At 33.8% G+C, this 22,828-nt stretch overlaps 3 protein-coding genes across 3 annotated transcripts; 1 reads left to right on the top strand and 2 right to left on the bottom strand.

Moving 5' to 3' along the window:
* Window positions 1-1,308: 1,308 nt before the first annotated feature.
* On the top strand, window positions 1,309-7,138 carry LOC133305166 (phospholipase D delta-like). Its single transcript, XM_061505302.1, has 10 exons — window positions 1,309-2,232; window positions 3,294-3,410; window positions 3,791-3,985; window positions 4,456-4,737; window positions 4,833-4,901; window positions 5,015-5,162; window positions 5,582-5,730; window positions 5,847-6,017; window positions 6,337-6,540; window positions 6,845-7,138. The coding sequence occupies exons 1-10, from the start codon at window positions 1,309-1,311 to the stop codon at window positions 7,136-7,138; spliced, it is 2,553 nt and encodes an 850-aa protein (XP_061361286.1).
* Window positions 7,139-7,515: 377 nt separating this feature from the next.
* Window positions 7,516-8,256, bottom strand: LOC133305147 (plastocyanin). Its single transcript, XM_061505281.1, has one exon. It carries the CDS (start codon window positions 8,172-8,174, stop codon window positions 7,668-7,670), a length of 507 nt encoding a protein of 168 aa, XP_061361265.1. The 5' UTR covers window positions 8,175-8,256; the 3' UTR covers window positions 7,516-7,667.
* Window positions 8,257-14,399: 6,143 nt separating this feature from the next.
* LOC133305191 (ornithine decarboxylase-like) lies at window positions 14,400-15,689 on the bottom strand. The gene has a single exon (XM_061505328.1). It carries the CDS (start codon window positions 15,687-15,689, stop codon window positions 14,400-14,402), a length of 1,290 nt encoding a protein of 429 aa, XP_061361312.1.
* Between the last annotated feature and the right edge of the window lie 7,139 nt (window positions 15,690-22,828).

Raw genomic sequence — 22,828 nt, forward strand, 5'->3', positions numbered from 1 at the left:
ATTTCAATCAATAAAAAAACAAAATGATAGTAAATATCAGTTATTTCACCCTGAGAATAGTCGGAAGACATATCAATTAAATAAAAAAACAAAAAGAGTCTGTTTGGATTGACTTTTATTTCTACAATAATCTCTTTTTTTTTAAAAACAATTATTTTGATTATTTTTAGATGTTTGGATAACAATTTTTTAAAAAATCAAAATTTAAAATAAAAGTTAAAATGATGTTTTTTTTAGCCAATAGTTGATTGCTTTTCGAAAAAAGTATAATCTAAAAGATAATATAAATTTTTAAAATACAAATTTAATCTTATCCTATCAGCCTATTATCTCTCCATCACTCTCCCTATCCTACTATCATTTCTTTTGTTAGCTACAACAACATATTACTTTACAATCAAATATCTCTTTTATTTTCATTCCTACGTTTTCTTCTTTAAGATACCATTTTCTTTCGTCTTCCTCATCCTACAATTGCTATTTTTGGTTCTTCTTTTTTCTTTGGTCCTTGATTTTTTGCTTCTTCCTTTTTTTTTTAAGCCACATTCACATAAGCAAGAAAACACAGAAACCAAGCCGCACAACAAATAAGAAAGTGAATACAACATTAATGCTCTTCCCATTAATGTCCTCTTTTATAATTTTGAATATAAAAAGTTCTTTTTTTTTTATTTTAATATCCAAATGATTTTTTTTATGTAAAAGTAATTTTCAGATTATACATCTAAAAATAAAATAACTTTATTTTTTAAAAAAAAATTAAAAAAAATACATAAAATATTCTTTTTTCAAAAATTCATCCAAACAGCCTCCGAGTGTACCGTCTATAATTTCTATTAAATTCAACAGATAATTATGCAATATGTAATCCAATAGCAAAAAGTGATGGAAGATGAAAATCTACCTTTCTGAAGTTGACGTCATTTAATGTAGTCATGAGCACAAATTAAATAAAAGACCCCATAAAAAAAGGACCTTTATCGTGTGCTGACCTAAGTTGTTGTATAAGCTGTAAACAGAGAACGGCTTGCTTCTTCTGCTAATCCTGCCACGTACACGTGTTCATTTATTCAAGATTATTCAAAAATAGAAGCAAGGGGCAATAGAACAGGTGGCCAATCCTGCTACCTCATTGTCTTTCCCGCTGGCTCCTTTTCTATTCGTGTGTGTCATACGGTTACGTCGCCGGGAGAAAGTAATTAATGAAATAATGCTATAGCCGTCCGTAACGCCGATCTGTGATAGTGAGCGTTTGCGTTTCGCATTATTCAACGCTCCCTATCACTCTCCCTCATTCTCTGCAAATCAATGGGGGTTCATAAATCGGACACCGTGGTCTACCTTCACGGGAACCTCGATTTGAGAATCGTTGAGGCTAGATATCTACCAAACATGGACATGCTTTCAGAGCGCGTTCGTAGATTCTTCTCCGCTCTCAACACCTGCAGCGCTTCCATCACCGGTAAAAAGAAGGATCAACATCACCGTCACCATCCCGCCAAGATTATCACCAGCGATCCTTACGTCACCGTTTGCCTCGCCGGTGCCACGGTGGCACGCACCCGCGTCATCTCCAACTCGCAGAATCCCACCTGGAGCGAGCATTTCAAGATCCCTCTGGCTCACCCGGTCTCGAAGGTTGAGTTCTACGTCAAGGACAACGACATGTTCGGTGCGGACATGATCGGAATCGCCACAGTTTCCGCCGAGAGGATCAAATCCGGTGAAACTATCAGTGATTGGTTTCCGATAATAGGTTCGTTTGGGAAACCTCCCAAACCTGATTGCGCTGTGCGCCTCGAGATGAAATTCACGAGTTGCGAGGATAGTCCTCTGTACCGCTCCGGCATTGCGCCGGGTCCGGATCGTTTCGTCGTGAAGGATTCCTATTTTCCTGTGCGGCGCGGAGGATCAGTGACGCTGTATCAGGATGCGCACGTTCCTGATTCGATGTTACCGGAGGTTGAATTGGACGATGGGGTTGTGTTTCAGCAAGGCAAGTGCTGGGAAGATATCTGTCACGCAATTTTGGAAGCGCATCATTTGGTTTACATTGTAGGTTGGTCCATCTACCATAAGGTGAATCTGGTCAGAGAGCCAACCAAGCCCTTACCTAGTGGTGGGAATTTGAATTTGGGGGAGTTGCTCAAGTACAAGTCACAAGAAGGCTTGCGAGTTTTACTGTTGGTTTGGGATGATAAGACTTCGCACAGTAAATTTTTCATCAACACGGTATTTGTTTTCCCTTTTTATTAACAAATTATTTTATGATGCAAATTAGATTAGGTTGAAATACCTTTTTTTGTCGGTTTTCATGACTTTATGGTATTTTCCTAGGCTTGAGGGGAAGATGGGATGATACCAAGTGAAATTTTCAATGCTCTGACTCCTGAACATTGTTATATTTGCGAGAATTCTTGTTTGATCCTTCTTGTGTGTACGCTTTTAAATCAACTCGGATTCTCTTTAGCCAAAAAGCTACCTCTTCTGTTCAGTATTGTAGTCATCATGGCAAAATTAAAAACTCTGCAGCGTCAATGATGACTTTTTCTTTTTTTCTTTACGTGGTGAATTTTGTTATATAAAATGATGACTACTAGCTTGGAAGTTTTAACTCGTGTATATGCTTGCTAGGTATTTTAAATAATCATGTGAAGGTGTAAAAACAGTTTTTACTTGTGTTTGAGCTTGCCAAGTTTAAGAAATAACTTGTTAATATGATATATTTATGCATTATAAGGATTTGCGTGTCCTTGGAACGTGCATGTAAGATGGAGAACGTAAAAGAAAAATCCTTGTCCCAAATTCTTCCCCCCTCCCCCAAAAGTAAATAATTAAATAATAAAAAATGGTATGATTAGTAACAGACAAAAGTGTGATTACGTAAATCCTATTAACTTCTAGGAATGGTTTGATGGTCTTCCTTCTGAACCCTTCCTTCATTAATAGAGTGACAGTATTCAAATTGGATTATACTGCGTTCCAAATCTTCACTTGAGACCTAAGTACCTGGTGACAGATTCCAAGTCAAGTTATAGTATTAACTTTCTGGTTTTTAAAATCACGTGTTATTGGAGCATGACTTCGTGTTCTTAATTCTGATATAGGCTTCTAAAAAAACTATATTTTGTTGCCTTCATTTTACTTTTACTGATTTTTTGTACGTGCAAGTTACTTGAAGAGAGATATTGGTTTGGGCAGATTTACTTTTATTGGCATTTTGCCCACTTTCACTTTCATATGGTGTTTTGTTGAGTTTTCTACAACCTTATAAGTTAGTAATTTTGTTGCAGGCTGGAATAATGCAAACACATGATGAAGAAACTCGAAAGTTTTTCAAGCATTCTTCAGTTACATGTGTGTTGTCACCTCGTTATGCCAGCAGTAAGCTTAGCATTTTCAAGCAACAGGCATGCTTTATGCTATGGTTTAGTAGCTTTCCTAGATTTTGTCACGTTTCTGTTGAAAAGTTCTCTATACTTTATCATCCTTTCCATCTTTTCATAATATCCCTCTAGTTTTAATATATGCACAGGATAAACTTCCTTGAATCTTTACATTGACGTGTTACTGTATTAGTGGGCATCCTTTCATTTTGTATGGCTCAAACTGCATACCTGGCATATGTCAACTGTTTCTTTTAACAGTTGACCAAAAAAAACCTGTTTCTTTAACAATCAATAATTGATTTTTTGAATCCCAACAGGGAAGAATTTCTTAAAAAGAAGTGTTTTTTGTTATTTAAAAATCGGAAAACCTGTTGACTATATTAAGTGGCACCAAACTTCAGGTTGTTGGAACTCTCTTCACGCATCATCAGAAATGTGTGATTGTGGATACTCAAGCACATGGCAATAATCGGAAGATAACTGCATTTTTAGGTGGTCTAGATCTTTGTGATGGCCGGTATGATACACCTGAGCATAGACTTTTCCGTGATCTTGACACTGTTTATCAGGGTGATTATCATAATCCCACATTTTCTGTAAGTTCATAATCTCTGAGGATACTTTTATATTACTTGTAAGTTGTTAACATTCCAAAATCTATATGATATGACGTTTTCTTTTTAACATGACATGTACAGTTTCTGTTTCTTTCTCTATTAAACAAAAATAGAGTTGTTTTGTTGGATGAGGTTAACTATTAACCACATGTTCCTCTTTTGGTTTATAAGCTGATAGCGTTTTCTTGGTCTTAAGTCTTAATGTCTGTGCGGGCATTGTTTTAGCATATGTTTAATTTTTAACATGTTGAAGTAGCGACAGAACTGTCATGCCATCCATCCACTCAATCAACAAGTTTGGCATGATAGAAATTAAGCAGTGTTTTTGGCACTTCACATCTAGTAACTTCCTAAAAAGTGTTGTCTGAAGTTTTGTTTGTTACTGAGATTGAGATGGCCAGTGCACTCTTACCAAGTGAAATTCCTTTTATCTTCCATTTTAATAATAGGCAGGAAGCAAGGGTCCAAGGCAACCATGGCATGATTTACATTGCAAAATTGAGGGCCCTGCTGCATATGATATACTCACTAATTTTGAGCAGCGCTGGAGAAAAGCCACCAAATGGTCTGAGTTGGGTCAAAAATTCAAGAGAGTATCTCATTGGCATGAGGATTCTTTGATTAAGTTAGATCGCATCTCTTGGATTCTTAGTCCTTCTGAATCAACTTCTAATGATGATCCTGAATTATGGGTTTCAAAGGAAGATGATCCTGAAAATTGGCATGTTCAGGTTACTAGTTCACTGACTTTGAAGTATAGCTTCTGTTTGCTTCTTTATCTCTCAACAGAGAATTTGTTTACTTATATTTTATTTGTTTTTCACAGGTTTTTCGATCCATAGATTCTGGCTCTTTGAAAGGCTTTCCCAAGGATTTATTTGAAGCTGAGGCTCTGGTAACTTTAATAAGATGAACTTATCCAACATCAAGCTGATCTATAGATAAATAAAATAGAACCTTTGGATTTCCCTGTCTCGCTAATTTCTATTTTATTGCCATTCATTGCAGAACCTTGTTTGTGCAAAAAATTTGGTCATAGACAAGAGTATTCAAACAGCATACATACATGCGATCAGATCTGCTCAACATTTTATATATATTGAGAATCAATATTTCCTTGGATCATCCTTTGCTTGGCCATCTTACAAAGAAGCAGGTTTTGGCAGAATATTGGTGTTTACTCATGTAACTTGTTGCATCTGCTTGCAATTGATTGCTCATAATTTCTGTATAAGCAAGCACCTATGACTAGTATTTAGCATGTTACATAACTTTTGCTACTTTTAGCTTTTATGCAGTGCTTGCAATACCTTGCTTTTTTGCTCACGTAGTATAATTCGAACAACTGCTTAAAACAGAGGATTGATGACAAACTGGCTCAAAGTAATTATAAGCTATGTACTATGATTGTATAGCCTTAATATCTACATCACTTAAAATATCCGTTTTTTATCATTATTTTTCCAGAAAGCCCGCCAAGTGGGATAAGCCTTGGTTATTGCTGTTGATCTTTTTCATTAATTTTTTTATAATAATGGGATTTCCCAATTATCTAATATTCCATTCTATGCTCAGGTGCTGATAACTTAATTCCTATGGAGTTGGCACTGAAGATAGTCAGTAAGATAAGATCCAAGGAGAGATTTGCAGTTTATATTGTCATCCCAATGTGGCCTGAAGGGGTCCCTTCTTCTGCCGCAGTGCAAGAGATTCTCTTTTGGCAGGTAGCATAGTGTAAAATGCTAGCTAGCATAGCATATAAAATTTTAAAATAGTAGATAATTTGTTCGTCAATTAATAGTAATTTTTATATTTATTAAAGCAGAATTCACATTTTTAGGGACAAACTATGCAAATGATGTATGAAATCATAGCTCGGGAGTTAAAATCTATGCACCTTGACGATTGCCATCCACAAGATTACCTCAATTTTTACTGTCTTGGAAACCGAGAGAAGTTGACAACTTCCGGTTTACGTTCAAGTAATTCAACTTCAGATAATGGCGAGACGGTAATCTTTGAAAATATTTTTCTGACTTCTGATGCATTATTAAAATGGGTTGAATTGAATAGATATTAGGTTCTGAATTTAGCAAAAAAAGTTAAAGATCCACGTGAAAGGGAGAAAGGAATTGGAAAGAAGAAAAGAGAGCAAGGAGAAAGATTGAAGGATGTAATTATCATAGATTTTGCTTGCTACATTCCTCTAGACTACTGGAGTGTGAATGTGAAGTAGTGACCAATCTACTTGTTGGTAGATATGCAATTCAGGGATAATATTATTATTTTGTGTTGATAGCATTAGGTTAATATCTTTCTGTAATGATCAGCAGGTTTCAGCATCACAAAAGTTCGGACGGTTTATGGTTTATGTACATGCCAAGGGAATGGTTGTGGACGATGAATATGTGATAATTGGGTCTGCCAACATCAATCAACGATCTATGGCTGGATCAAGAGATACTGAGATCGCAATGGGTGCATATCAACCCCATCATACATGGAGTAAGAAAAGGGAACATCCACATGGTCAGGTTTGTATAATTCGTTAAGTATATACTGTAAATCTAACTAAATATTTTGGGAGTGAATCCTCTCACGTGGAAAAGTGGTTATGTGGTCATGTTATTTGATCATAACTACTCATTGATGATGAGATAAGAGAGAGAAAAGTGTATAATTTTTAATTAAGTGGTTGTGATCAAATAACATGACCACTTTTTCACATGAGAGGATCAACTCCCGAATATTTTTGTTTAATCTTTCTATGCTTTTTAGAGGCCTGAGGCAATTCCCCAGTTCACTTCCCTGAGGACTTATTAATTGAGGTATTTGCAGGTATATGGGTATAGAATGTCTCTGTGGGCAGAACACTTAGGGTTCACAGATGCTTGCTTCAAGGAGCCTGAAAGTTTGGATTGCGTGAAGAAAGTGACCAAGATTGCTGAAGACAACTGGAAGAAGTTTACAGCAGATGATTTTGCCCCATTGCAAGGGCACCTTATGAAATATCCTGTCCATGTTGATGAAAATGGAAAGGTACGCTCCTTACCTGGATTTGAGTCTTTCCCAGATGTCGGTGGTAAGGTGCTTGGCTCCCGGTCTACCCTTCCTGATGCTCTAACTACATAGGCATAGCCTCTTAATCTCAAAGAAGGAAGGGAATTGGATCGCAGGACGTGCTTGGCAAAAAGTTGAAGGGGCCTTACCCCTGATTTTTCAACCACCAACAGGCTGCGTATGGTAATTACTAATTAATGGATTGCATGTCACAGCCACATTGTATATTAATATTGATTCTTTTCTGCATACGGATGCGTAATAAAACATTATTTCTTAAAATTTCGTATATAAAAAAAGGAGCACTTTGAAAAATTATTTCACGATAACTCAATTTTATTATAGAAGGATAAATCTTAATAATTCATCATTAACTAAAAACATATTAATAATTTATCGACGTAATATTCGTTTAGGGAAGTATTTCTCCGCGATGAGAGGGAACAGTCTGAACCCAAACGAAGTAAATGAGTTACATAAGAGCATTATATCGGTTCATATCATACAATCCCATAACAAACAACATTTAATTAAGCTCTACTACAAAAACAAAATTAACTTAAACCATACGAGAAAGACAAGATTGCCTTACTTCAGACATTTAATTAACAGTGACTTTTCCCACCATACCAGCTCCTTGGTGAGGGGAACAGTAGAAACTGTAGGTTCCCTTCGCATCCAAGGTAACGCTGAAAGTCTCACCAGGCGCATTGAGAAGGTCTTCGTCAGACATGGAGATTTTCGCTACATCAACGCCGCTAGGAATTTCATCCTCGTCGAAGACAACATTGTGCGGGAAACCAGCATTGTTCTTGAATGTGATCTTTTCTCCAGCGCTCACTGAGAAACTATTGGGAATAAAAGCCAGAGACCCGTCATCACCACCAAGCAAGACTTCAATGGCCATGGCATTGCTAGCTAGCACTGCGCTGGCAGCAGTGGCAACCACAGCAACTCCAACGTCTTTAAGTGAAGCTTTGACGCTGAGCCTTGGCAATTGGGAACTTGACACCTTAGCTTTGGCACTAACTTTGCCTGCGTTTGTTCCAGCTGCCTTAAGGCCAGTGAATGATGGAATAGAAACAGCAGTAGAAGTGACGGTGGCCATGTCTGAAGCTTTAGTCTGATCTTCTAAACTTGTATGTGTTTATGTGTTGGAAGGGAATCAAATGGTAGACATGCAAGGGGTGATTTTTTATAGCACGAATGAATGGATCGTGCTGTGGATTGGTTTTTGTGTGGTTCAGATGTGTGGAGGAATGAGTGATTTAGATAATAGGATGGGCTGGAAGTGGGTTATCTGATGAGGATTGCTGTAATTGGTTGGATTGGATGTTATCCTATGACGTGGCTTAGATTTTCTTTTTAGTGTGAGGCAGATGAAGTGTAGATAACTAGATATGATAGCTCAGAGTATGCCAAAATTGTGGCCGAAGAAGCACTTCTTAACCTTTGCCGGTCTTCCAAATTTATTACCATGTCTCACTCAAGCAAACAATAGATTGATGAGGTTCCAAGATTAGAAGAAATTAAAAAAAAAAAAAATTAAATAAAACTTAACCACTCCATTGTTATATAGGAAAAAAAATTGAAGCAAGATAAGACAACATGATGGCAGAAAAATATCCTACACAATATATTTGTGGAGGAGCAACTAGGAGAAATATTACATAGCAGTCTATTTTGTTCATTTCTAAACATTTCAATTGAGAATAGCAAACCCAGCGGCAAGGCCATCGTTGTTTTGATGCATGAAACAATAACAGATGTGGGGGTTGGTATTTATTAATAAAACAGCCCCAAAAGCCAACGTACAATAAACTGAAACTTCCACGGAATCACTAGCACTGGGTAGCAACACATTAGAATAAATCAGGGACATCATTAAGAATTAGAAGCATAACTAAATACTGCTTGAACACTCGGTGTCTGGGTTTACTTCTATTTTGAGTGTGGGATTATGTAACGTGTGGGGCTTACCGATGATAAGCCCAATATGGCCCATCTGGGGTACTGTATACTGTGTAGACCCGTCCGAGACTGGCCCATAAACAACCCAGTGATCAAAGAGGCCTAAGCAGAGATAGAGCCCGAATGAAACCTTCAAGCATACCTCCCCCCGCTACATCTGGATCCGAATAGGGCCCAATTCGGTATTACAGAGTGGCTCATCCGTTTAGGCTAGTAATGCTTTATAAAATTTTAAAAATAAGAAGTAAATAGGAATTGAGTACGCGGACATAAGCATAATGCTTTATAAAATTTTAAAAATAAGAAGTAAATAGGGATTTCTAATAGAAGTGAGTTTGACTCAATCTAACTATTTTTTTTTGGAAATAGACTCAATCTAACTATTGATCCGAACTCAACTAACTTATTAATTTGGGTTGGAGTTTTGGGTTCATCGGTAGACCTGCGCATCTCCCAATTAATTTTCTAACTACGGTTATATGGGCAATGAAGCACATATACTTTATACATACAAATAATCCCGTGCATAGAGAAGCAGCTTTATATAGACCATTCATAGGCGCATGAATTAGGATTTAGTAGTAACTTTTTATTTTTCTGAAATTACGGTCCACGTACTTTAGCCATCAACTCAGCCTAGTTAATTGTCCTACCATCGTAGGATTCGCATGACATTTTTGATTGATAAGCAATCTAACGGTGAGATTGACTGGGTGTCACATGGGTGTAACATAACTTGGGTGTCACAATATCCTATCCCGGGTTTTATTAATGTTATGTTACATAACATAACATTAGTTTCCAATACACACAATAATGGGGAGAGAGAAAGTGGAATGATGAAAGAGAAAAAAAAAATATGTGAACTCCACCTTTTTAATGTGTGTGTAGGAAAGTGGAGTTATGTTATGTAAAATAATATAAAACCCAATATAATATGTGTAAAATTGCAGTTTAGGAATTTCAAAAACGTACTATTAACCGGCCAATAGCTTATTTTTTATTTATTTATTATAATCTCATTCATCTTATTTACTCTCCCCAATTTATATTGCATGGATACTGACACGGGACACGACACAATATGACATGCCGACACATTAATACTAAAAAATGTCAATTTTACACATTAGAACATATTTTGATATTAAATAATATTTTTAATATATATAATATAATTTATATTTAATACATATAACAACTCATACTAAATCATATAACAAATTAAATATTCAAATTTCATAATATAAATATAAATAAAAATAATTTTTTGTACCTTGTTACTTTTTCATGTCAAATTTCTTAATAGAAAAAAATTGATTTATAAATTATTTTTTTATGTTTAGTTAATAAAATAACATTTAGAATGAAAAAAACATGTCGAATGCGTGTCAAAGCGTTGACTGCATGTCAAAAAAAGTTGCGTATCGAAAAAGTGTGTCAGAACATTAACTGCATATTCTAAACTGTTGACCATGTATCGAAACGTGTCGATGTCCGACATATGTCGGATAAGTATTTTTTTTTATTTCGTGTGTGCATGCTTCGTTGCCTCCAGTTGGGAGCATAGGAAATTGACCAATTCTTCGGTCCTCCGCATCTTAAATTAATCACGTGCCAAATTGATCGAGGGAAGGTACATTACGCACCCCACACGTATTTTCGTAAAATTTTATACAAAATAATTTATTTATTTTTTAAGAGTAAATACTCTTTTTAATCTTTGGCAATATCCAAGTAAGCCCTTTTCAGTCCCTAGCAATAAAAATGGACAAATTAGTCCCTGAAATAACAAAAAAGAGACCATGTTCATTCTTCCGTTAACTCCCACCTAACGGCCCAACTAACAGTGCACTCCTGTTTCTGATGTAATGCACTTCTGTTTTGCAAAATTGGACTGCATAGAAAAGCAATGAAGTCATGTGCCTATTTTTCTCTGCTTAGGGACCAATAAGGGCCCCGCGCTTTTTGTTAGGGACTAAAAACGTCCTCGTGCATTTTGGTCCCTGTCAAAATGCACGAGGACGTTTTTAGTCCCTAACAAAAAGTGTGGGGCCCTTATTGGTCCCTAACTAGAGAAAAATAGGCACATGACTTCATTGCTTTTCTATGCAGTCCAATTTTGCAAAACAGAAGTGCATTACATCAGAAACAGGAGTGCACCGTTAGTTGGGCCATTAGGTGGGAGTTAACGGAAGGATGAACGTGCCTCTTTTTTGTTATCTCAGGGACCAATTTGTCTCTTTTTTATTGTTAGGGACTGAAAAAGGCTTCGTAAATATTGCGAGAGACTAAAAAATGTATTTACTCTTTTTTTTTATATTTATATGAAATATAAAATATCACTTCATTATTAAGTTTTTTTAAAAGATATTTACATTTTTAAATTAAAATCAAAATTTAATAAAATAATATTTTTATAATAATTATTAGAAGAAGAAAAAATATTTCTACCAACAAAACGTACACCAAAAAACTTATGCTTGCACCAAAACAGCTACATCGGCATAAGCATGGGAATCGATTCTACGAGTAGCTCTCTGGGCGCAAACCCAGACACAGATGCCAGGGGGTGTTTGGTACAGGATGAATTTTTATTTGTCTGGAAATCTTGATTTTTAAAAATATGATTTTTACATCCAGTTTATGATAATATCTGAAAATTTAAAATTTTAAAAATTTCAGTTTTCCGAAAATCCGAAAAAAAATTGTGTACCAAACGGCCTCTAGATGTACCACACAGCGTAGGCTTCACATTAAAGGGTAAATGCAGCACTAGATGTCACCTCCACCATGTGGGTGCTGAAGTATTTAGTCAAAAAGATTTTTTTTTATTTTTTTTTATAAACAATGAATATGCTTTTATCCCTACACACACGTTGCCAAATATTTATAATTCATTTTATTATATTTATATTTATAGTTTTATACTTTAATAATAAAAATTATTTTAATCCAAAAAAATAAGTTTAATAATTGTTAAATATCTTATTTCTTCTGTGGAGAGAGATCGTGTTTTAGTTGTTGTTTAGTTTTTCTTTTTTTCTTTTTGGGCTGTAGCCTTTTGTTTACCAAAAAAAAAATATTATTTCTAACATATTATCTCATAACTTGAAGGTGAATAATATACAGACCTATTCTTTTTTCTTATACGGATTTTAATTTATTTTTATTTTTTTGCTACAGGTTTAATTTGTACTTTAGAAAAATTAATAAGAATTGAATTTTTGACTAAATTTTAACCTTATATAAAATATTAATTTAACTTAAACTTTAAATTATTAAATAAATATCATGATTATAAATTTTATAATATTATATTTATTCTGTCTTAAGAAAAGAAATGTCTAGTCACAGTTTAGTATATTAATGTTGGATAAAGATACTTTGTATCTATGAAGGAGATACCTTAGAGATTAGTAGATCATTATGCATTAGGAATAACGGTTTTGTCAAAGTTGTGTGTATGCACAATAATAGCATAATAGTAAGAGAGAAATAAGTGTCTATATTTGTATGCTTTACTTTTTATTTATAAAGTTTATTTGAGTAGTGAAATTTTAGATCTGTAGATGCTCTTTTAGGGGCCATGTCCAGGTTTATAGCTATCACATTAAAGTTAGGATTTTTGATTAATACTTTACTTTATTTGCGTTAGTTTTCTCTTTCCATTGATTTTTATTGGGCCTTTTAAAATATGGGTTTTCTATAAGTCCATAACAATATCACTAACATTAATTTTATTCCATACTCTAATAATGTTTTTTGGCGTGACATGTTTTTCATGCTCTGAAAATAATGCACAGATGAAGAGATGTTTGGTAAATGATAAAAAAATATTTGTCCAAAAATTATAATTTATTAGAATATGGTGAGAAAGTCACTTTCTCAAAAATATTATCAAAAAGTCATTTGGTAAATTAAAATATTACTGAAATCTTGTCCTAAAAAAATATAAATTTTTTTCAACACTTGAGATTCTAAAGCTATCACCACTTTGGTAATATTCTTGGATGACGTGTGTATATATATATATATATATATATATATATATATATATATATATATATATAATTTCAGAAAAATCAGATTCTTAAAAAAAAATTCAAAAATCTTATATTAAACATGAATAAATAAAATTACGAAGAAATCTTAAAAAATTTCCCTTGCCAAACAGTTGTAGATGTCACCTCCACCACGCGGGTGCTCAAGTACTTAGTAAAAAATAATATGTTTTTTCTTTGTGGGGTAAAAAGAATATGCTTTTATCCCTACACACACGTTGCTAAATATTTATAATTACTTTTATACTTTAATCATAAAAAATTATTTTAATCCTAAAATTTAAATTTAATAATTGTTAAATATTTTATTTTTATCATATTATCTCATAACTTGAAGATGAATAACATATAGACTCATTTTTTTTTCTTATACGGATTTTAATTTTAAATTTTTTTTCTACAGATTTAATTTGTTTTTTAGAAAAATTAATAAGAATTGAATTTGTGACTAAATTTTAATCTTATATAAAATATTAATTTAACTTACAAAATTTAATTATTAAATGAATATCACGGTCATAAATTTTATAATATTATATTTGTTATGTCCTAGAAATATAAATATCTAGTGCAGACTAGTATATTGATATTGAATCAAGAGGCTTTCTGAAGTAAAAAAATACCTTAGAAGTTAGCATATTATTGTACATGTAGGAATAACCACTTTATCAAAAGGGTGATATGTATATACAATAATAGCATAACAGTAAGAAAGATATAAATATCTATAGTAGTGAACTGTACCTTTTATTTATAGAATTTATCGGGCATAATAAAATTTTGAATCTTTGGAGACTCATATCCAAGTTCATAACTGTGACATTAATATTAATATCCTTTATTGACGCTTTCCTTTATTTATCTTAGTTTTTTTTAATTACTTTTTATTAGAGTTTCTAAAATATGAGTCTCTTGTATAGAGCCGATGACAATATCACTAACATTTATTTTATCCCATATTCTTTTTCTTTTCTTTTTTGGATAACATTTTATCCCATACTCTGATGATGTTGTTTGCCGCGACGTGTTTCACATGCTCAGAAAATAATGCACAGAGGAACAATGTTGATGAAAAAGCAAACAAAAGAATCGAAAAAGTACAGGAAATAAACAAAATATTATTCCGAAATTCGAAACATAGTTGTTCCCAAATTATAAAATGGAAAGGGACAAACAAAAGAGAAACCACGAGTCCACGACCACCCATGCCGCTATTATTGAGTTTCCCAAACCAAAAAGAAAGAAAGTTATGACCTAAAATCCATTTATCAAACACCACACGATCGGTTCAGTATCGATCAGAACAATTGTTCCCTCACGGCAGGACTCGAATATGCAAGGTAAGTGGACGATGCCGATGAGCTAAACCCATTGAAGTTGGTGCCCGAAGACGTTGTGTAAGCACCCATCTTGGGGAACACAAGCCAATCGTTCACTTGCAGCTCCGGTAGCTGGTAATCTCTGAGAACCGTGTCAATGGAATCGCAAGTGGGTCCAAAAACAGTACAAGTATAGGTTTTGGAGTCTATGCACGTGGGGTTCTCAGGTTTTGAGGTGCACGCGAGTGGTGTGCACGTGACAGTAGCAAAGTCAAACATTATGCAATTGAGCGTACCGTATATCCCATCGTCGATCCAATACTCCCTCACCTCACCTCTTACACGCTTACCAATAACTCTAGTGGCTAAGGTAAAAGCCGTTTCCGCAAAGTAACGACCCGGCTCGCCAATAACCACGAGTCCCTCTTCAACTTCATTGGCGAAGTTGGCTTGAATGGCTGCGTTTATTTTCAAAGCCGCAGCGTCAAACTGCGAGCCAGATGTGAAGCCGCCACCAATATCAAGGACACGCATTGTAGGCATGCCAAGCCGAGAAGCCGTTTCGAAGACACTCTTAGCGGCTTCAATGGCTCCATGATAAGCTCGCGTGTCAGCTCCTCCACTTCCAATGTGAAAAGACACGCCAGTAACTTTGAGCCCAGCAGCATTAGCCACTTGGAGCAGCTCTTGAAATTCTTCGGGAAGCGCACCGTATTTAAGACCCAAGCAAGTTCGTGCTCCACTGTCTTGTGGAGGTTTGATTCGGAGTAGCAACTCACATTTCGGGTGCCATTTTCGGATCTTTTCGACCTCGTCAACGGAGTCAAACGTTGTCACGTTGACACCGACACTTGCAGCGTATCTGATGTGGGACTCCGATTTGCATGGGTTGGCGTAGATGATTCGATCCGGTGAGACTCCGAGTGACAAAACGGATTCGATCTCTGCTTTGCTGGCACAGTCAAAACTGGAACCGAGAGCTGCCAGTGTTCCAATCAAGGAAAGGTTAGGGTTGCATTTGACGGCGTAGAAAGGCTGAACCGTGGGAAGTTTGGTGGTCCAGTTTTTCATGAGGTCCATTACGACCCCTAAATCAAGGACGCTAAAGGGTGATTCCATGTCTGGTTTGTCCATAATGACTGAATGAATGAAATCAGAAAGACCATCAGCTTCTGCAGGTAATGCAGTCACTCGTTTCCCCTTGACACCTGAAGCACAGACAATGGGCTTCAGGCTCAAAGGTTCAACCTCAGCAACTAGTGTAGGCATTTTGATTTGGCCTCTCTAACTTAGTACCACCTTACTGGCTATATATAGGTGTAAGGAAAGAAAGACTCTGAGATTAGTGTAGTTGGGATGTTGGAGAACATAAATGATGACCATATATATAGAGAGGGTAAGAGCTAGGCCTAGGACACAAGCAGTGAAACCAATAATAATTAACAGCCATGTGGTCGTGAATCATGGCCTAAATCCTATTGGGGAAGAGAACAAGAATTAAATATAACCCTCGTGGCCTTGCAGCGCGGCTGATCGAAGAAGCACGCCATGCATATTTTATGTGTTCTCTCCTTCATTGCGATTGATCAATTACTTGACTAATTTTACTTGAGTATAATAAAATCACGTGGGTACCAAAATTAGCCTTACCAAATTTATTACTATTTAAGCTGAAATAATTCATTAATAGTTTATCTATATGTTTCGTAATTGATCATTCTTTTCATAAACAGTACCTAATTAGTTGGTTTTTATTTATCGCTTTTGAAAATTAATGAAAAAAATAAATAAGATAATGATGTTTTGAATTTTTCAATTAAATATAATTATTCAGTTGCATATTTTTATTTATAATCAATGTTATTTAATAACTTTATTGTTTTTTATACAATAATCTTATAAAAAAAATTGAATGAGTCAGCGGTAGTGGAAAAGCAAATTAAATTAGCAAATTGTAAAGCACGTGGTGAATATTATAACGATACATGTCACATGTTTGTCTGACTATTTTTTTTTTTTTTGATAAACAGTTTGTCTGACTATTTTACTCTAACAAGACATCTCAAATCTCAATCATATATTAATTAATGTAATGATAATTTCACTTAGTGAACTTTATTTTAAATTCAATTTTAATAACAAAAAGTCTTTTGGGCCTCTCAAAAGAAATCATTGAGATTAAAGAAACAATTAATTCAAATGCACCGAACACGTTTTTGGAAATCTTGTGAAATTATTCGTGTCTATTTTTTAAAATTTCTCTCTCTCTCTCTTTCTTATAACTTTGCAAATTAAAATGATTAAAAGATTCATTATTTTATTATTCTTTAACACTAATTTTCTTTTTTAAATCTATAGTTTTTTCAAATATTACAATATTCTTTTAGTTTTTATAAATATGTGGTGGTGGTTGTGACGGCAGTGGCTGCGACGATAGCGGTGGTAATGGTGGCGGCAGTGGCGGCAGTGGCGGTAGTGATAGGGATGGTGGTGGTGGTGGTGGTGGAGGTGACGGCAGTGGCTGCGATAATGGTGGTGGCGACAATGGTAGCGGTGGCATGGTGATGGTGGTTGTGATGCCATCATAGTGGCGGTGATGGTGGCGGTGGTGGTGCTGATGGTGGCAGTCAGTGGCGGAGCCATGTATGACGTGGGTGTGGCCTCGGCCCGGGCTAATTTTAACAAATTGTACTTATTATATATAACTATATAATTAATTATAATTTGGCCTATATTAAAATTGTAATTTGGCCCGGGCTACAATTTATAATTTGGCCCTGTGTAAAACTTAAAATGTTTTTGGTGAAAGATTTGGGTAAGTTGTATTAGGTTATGTATCTAATTTTCACTTGTATAAAATAAATAAATTATTTTTAGTAAAAATAAAAAATATTTAATAAAACTATAACTCTTCTTAGTGCTGCTTTGCCCAGGTGTTCTGTATTTAATTGTAATTTAAATATATTATGATATGAACCAACTATAATTAAGAAAAATAAATACACATATAATTTTTTGGCCCGGGCTCAAATTAGAGCCCGGCTCCGCCACTGGTGACAATGGTGGTGGTAGTGGCAATGGCGTGGTGATGGTAGTGACGGAGTGGTGGTGGTGGTTGGTGGCAGAGACGACGGTGGTGGTGACTGTAGTGGTTGTGACGATGGTGGTGGTGGTTAATGGCGGCGGTGGTGACAATTGTGGCTGCGAAAATGGTAGTGTAGGCGATGGTGGTGGTGGTGGTTGATGGCAGTAGTGGTGACGGTGATAGTGGTGGTGGTGGTGGTTGATGGCAGTGGTGGTGACGGTGACAGTGGTGGCGGCAGCAACGACGACAGTGGCATGGTGGTAGTGATGGGTGGAGGTGGTGGTGATGGTGGCGACGGTGGCATTGTGGTGGTGAGGGGTGGTGAGGGGTGGTGACGACGACACTAGCGGTACGACGGCGACAGCGACTATGGTGGCGGTGGTCGTGTCGGGATGATATGGTGGTGGTGGTGATGATGATGGTAGAGGTGGAGAGTGATGGAGAGAAATAATTGTTTCTCATTTTGTGCCCGGGAACAAAAAAAAGCAGAAATTTTTTTATTCTTTTTTTGTCTCCAACACAAAAATTAAACTGGTTCATCTCTGGAACACAAAATAAATCGGTTTTACCAAACGAGTTTTCTATCCATTTCAGTTCCCGAGAACATAAATTAAAAAAAAAATTGATTTTAGGAAGGTTGTGATACACATCCTTATATATAGATTCTCTTTATCTGTTGGGCATGCTGTGATACAAACAATCAAGAATGCTTTACTATTATTACAACTAAAATTTTTGCATCGTATAAATAATATGAAGGTCATTCTTAAATTGAGATGTGTGAATCTAGCTTCAATAGCGAATTGCAATGAACATATATGTCTCTCATGGATATTTTTTGAAAAATAAAAAGCTCATCATTTGAAGGTTAATAAAAAACTTCAATATCGAATTGCATTATACATTTTGCATTACGTGGAGGCTAATAAATTTTTCTTTTATAAAAAAACTTTAATAATAAATAAATCATATTAATTGTAATAAAAATAAAAATATTAATTTTTTATTATTCATAATATATTAATTGAACTTTATGTGATCCCATATATATATATATATATATATATATATATATCATACAAATACTATTAAGGAGTATAAAAATAAAATTGAAAGCGTTAATAATTTCATCCGATCTTACCGGCCAAGTACCAGGGTAGGAGAAATTTACTTTACAGAAAAAAAATTTAAAATATTAAATTAAAAGTTTAAAATTGCATCGTTCATGTTCGGCCGCAAATTCCGTTTTAATTAGGCGGCGAACAGAGCTTGTTAATTGTCGCAGATAATAGAGCTATGGCCCGTGATAATTAGGTGGCGAACCGAGGGCGTTGGAAAGAAAAATATTTCCTCCTCATATACTGTAGTTGTCAATTATTATTTATTTCTCTTCGTACGGGAGCGTGTGGGGTCTTCTATTAATTTGATCTAAATTTAGTATTAATATAATTAGAAAAAATTATTTATTTTTTAAATGACACAAAATTATATTATTTTTAATGAAATTTTATTATTTTCGTACAGTTTTATATTCTCTCTCCTTTTTTTTTTAAATTTATAAATTAAAAAAATAATAAAACACATTAAAATGATGTAATTTTATTAACAAATAACATAACTTTATATTATTTAAAATAATAAAGACTAAATCCATATAACTAAACTCATTAAATAACAATAAATATAACTAGATGACAAATTCAAAACAACTACTTTTATGTTTGTAATTTTTTTTTTTGAAGATATTAAGTTTGTAATTCTAAAGATCTTTCATGATCGACTTTAAATTAGTTAACCTTGCCATTGGGATACGAGAAGAGCATAATGCTGGAATCTTCCACCAAGTCACCAACTCTATATTCCCCCTACTTAAAAGAAGAGGAAAGATCTCGTGTTGATTTTAACATGTCAGAGTAATATCTATTTATTATTTCCCTCGGTAAGATCTCGTATCGTGATAATTCTAAGAAAAGAAAATCGATATTAAAGAGAATGGAAAAGAATAATGGATCCAAAGGGCACACTTACAAGCCGTTAGAATTGGTTTAATAGCAAGAGATTTGAATAATTTATATTTAAGTTATATGAAAATATTAATCTCATGTCACATGAAATAATAACTCTCTCTTATACACTCAAAAATATATGAGTTCCACTTTAAATTTTCCTCATCTTTTCCCTTGCAATAGGACCCACAGGTAAATTGTGAGTATCTCCTGTTGCATAAGAAAATATAATTCTAATTATTACTATTGATCCAAAAAAGGGGGGCACACTTAGCTGTTTGACACATCTTTGTTTTTTATAGCTAAAATTTACTTTTAACGAAAGCTTAGAAAAAATTGAAACTGAAATTACAAGTTATTTGATAATTATATTAAATTTTCAGATTAAAAATTATTTAATTCGAAAGAAAAGACTGATACAGCTTTAAAAAAATCTTAGAAAGAGTTTTTGGCTTTTAATTTTTTTCTTCATTATATAAAAAAATTTATTATAAAAAATGGTTTGACCTAATTTCTATTTATAAAGAGAAGAGAAGCAAAAAAAAAAAAAAAATCTTTCGAACAGTAGGGTGTAAATGAGCTAATCCGATTTACAGGGGCCTACGATCTAGCATATATTAGGTCAGGCTTGACCTATTACGAATAATCAAACAGAACAGGCCTGGGCTTTTAAAAAAAATCTATTTAAAAAACAGGCTAAAAGATTTTTTATACATGTTGGGCCTATAAACTAACAGGCAGGCTTATATGAAATTAGGGTTCAATTTTTCTACAGTTACGGCATATAAGTTATCTGCGCCCCAATACGACGTCGTTTTAGGACGAAAATCATGGTATTTTTAAAATTCTAATTTATTTCAGGGTTATAGTAATATTTATATTTACAATTATTTAATATTTCAATACCAAAACGACGTTGTTTTGAGAATAAATGCAGATAATTATCTACAGTAACTGTAGAAATATTTTTCGCATAAAATTATTTATTTTAAATAAAATAAATAAGATTATTATTTTAATAATTTTGAATAATAAAGTAAGATTATTTTAGTTATTTTTTTACTTATTAAATATTTAATAAGCTTAAATAGACAAACAGGTCTAGGGCAAAATTTTTATTTTTTAAATATAAGACAGACCAGATTTGTAATTTGGTCTTACAGAGACTAACAGGCCAGGTCGAGTTTGAAATTTTTTGAATTGACCTGATTTATTTAAACCAAAATCTAGCCTAATCTAGCCTATTTATATCCCTACTAAACAGTTACTTAAAATTCGTCAACTCTAAAAATTTGATTTAGAACTATTTAAAATAAATTAGTTATATAAATTTAATTTTTTTAATTAATTTTAACTTAAAACATATTTCACTTAAAAATTATTTTAAACCAGTTCTTGAATAACTTTTTATTTATTTAAATATAAAAAGCTTTGCATGCTTATTAATTATTAGATAAATGAATAATATTTACGACTATATCTTATTAAATAACTACCATTAGATATAAATAATAAAAAGGAAGGAAGATATTAGAAAAATTTATATCAAATGATTTTTTTAAGAGACAATCTTATCTTAAAATTAGTTTTCTTAATAAGTAACTTTTGAAAATTTAAATAGTTAAATATTATTTTTTAAATATTCTCAAACACTCCTGAACATATGTTTATAAATATAATTATAGCGAAGATATATTTATTTTTTGATCAAATTTGACAATCAAACACCAACGAGTCACTCATGATTAAATATCTGTACGGGATCCCAAAGGAGGAGGTGTGACACCAAAGTTGGACTGGAATCGGAACATTATTTTGTCAGAGCCATTATCTTTAGTCCTTTTTCCGCATGATTAATGTTTTAACAGCTCACCAGGAGCAGGATAATCGTACAGTATATACCATCATTTGGCGTTTTTTAATAATTATAAGACAATAATGTGTTATTTTATTTGATGTCCGTTACCAAATCCGACGAGTGTTGACAGAATACAACGTGCCAGTTGTGTGTTCAATTATGTTTTTGATTTGATTTCTAATTATTATTTTATTTTTTTTAAATATTCAATCAATTCATTATTTTGTGATTAATTCGATTTGCGACGGATTTAAGATTAAAACTTTAAATTTCTTTCAAAAGTGACACCGAAGAAGATCAAGCACATGTCCTTACCTCATCTGCTTAATCCTCATGTGCCAACTGACCTACCTAATTATTGATATATATTTGATTAGTTTTTTTTTTTATTGATATAATTTGAAGGTATCACATTCAACCTTTGTCCACAAACGAACCACAACCCGCATTGCCTACGGCATGCACACGATGGAAGCGTCAGGTAGCACCATGTCCACCTTGCTAGGCATGATGGACAACATTACGAACCAGCCCTCGTCAATTCCTTTCACAACTTGTTCGGTCGTGAGATCATCTTGTCCTCCAAGTAGTGTCATCAAGGTTACCCTCTTATTTAAACAGCAGGTACATTGAGTTTCTCTACTAATAAAAGGATGAGACTAATTTCTTATTCGAGAAGAAAGACAGTTTCTCTATCTTTCAAAATTTGTCTAAGAATTTACTTGAAGCAAAATTTAAACTTTTGTGATTCAAACAAATTCTTAGAAGTTCAATTGCCAACCAACACTTGTTGGATTAGATATTTAATTCGTTGGTCGGACAACCTTTCCCGAGTAAGAAAAATTACAGAAAACGACAAAAGGAACAGTACTCAATTAAAAAGAAAAAAACATGGAAGGCATACAAATTTTTTGGAGATCAACAGCCTCCTGTACTTGGTTTTCTTTAACCATTAGCGGTTTCTTTGTACGCGACTTTTTTTATAAAATCACGGGAAAGCATGATAGGAGAATAAAGTATTCAACGTTTGGTAGCTCAATTCTCAAAACTTTCTAGGCCAAATATGTTTTCAGGAAAATGTTTCTATGTGATAAATTTCTACGGTACGATAGATTCATAAAATAGATGGAATTGTTGACTGTTCTAAAAAGTCAAAATTAAAGCACGAAAATATGGACTAAATTGACCTTCAATTTGTACAATTTGTAGATAAAGGTGGGATTATTTTGATAAAATAACCTCACATTTCCACTAATATTTCATAACCAACCAAACACAAATTCAATAAAATTAACTTAATTTTTTCGAGAAAATATGGGTCTACCAAATAGTTTTTTAGTAACATTTCAGTAAAATATATTTCCAACTACATTCCAATAATAATTATTTCCCAGATAAAAAAAAATTCTCCTGTACTGAACGCCCCCTAAATGCATTTAACCTCTTTGAGATATGTAAT

This window comes from Gastrolobium bilobum, unplaced genomic scaffold, assembly GCF_033153095.1.
Source record: "Gastrolobium bilobum isolate Gb01-03AN ecotype WA unplaced genomic scaffold, APGP_CSIRO_Gbil_v1 utg54600, whole genome shotgun sequence".
NCBI lineage: Eukaryota > Viridiplantae > Streptophyta > Magnoliopsida > Fabales > Fabaceae > Gastrolobium > Gastrolobium bilobum.

Excerpts from the sequence above, each read along its gene's own strand:
- LOC133305191 (XM_061505328.1), bottom strand. The coding sequence starts at position 15,689 with ATGCCTACACTAGTTGCTGAGGTTGAACCTTTGAGCCTGAAGCCCATT.
- LOC133305166 (XM_061505302.1), top strand. The coding sequence starts at position 1,309 with ATGGGGGTTCATAAATCGGACACCGTGGTCTACCTTCACGGGAACCTC. Across the intron at positions 4,738-4,832 it reads CTGAAAATTGGCATGTTCAG|GTTTTTCGATCCATAGATTC; the intron begins GTTACTAGTTCA and ends TGTTTTTCACAG. Across the intron at positions 5,731-5,846 it reads AAGAGATTCTCTTTTGGCAG|GGACAAACTATGCAAATGAT; the intron begins GTAGCATAGTGT and ends TCACATTTTTAG.
- LOC133305147 (XM_061505281.1), bottom strand. The coding sequence starts at position 8,174 with ATGGCCACCGTCACTTCTACTGCTGTTTCTATTCCATCATTCACTGGC.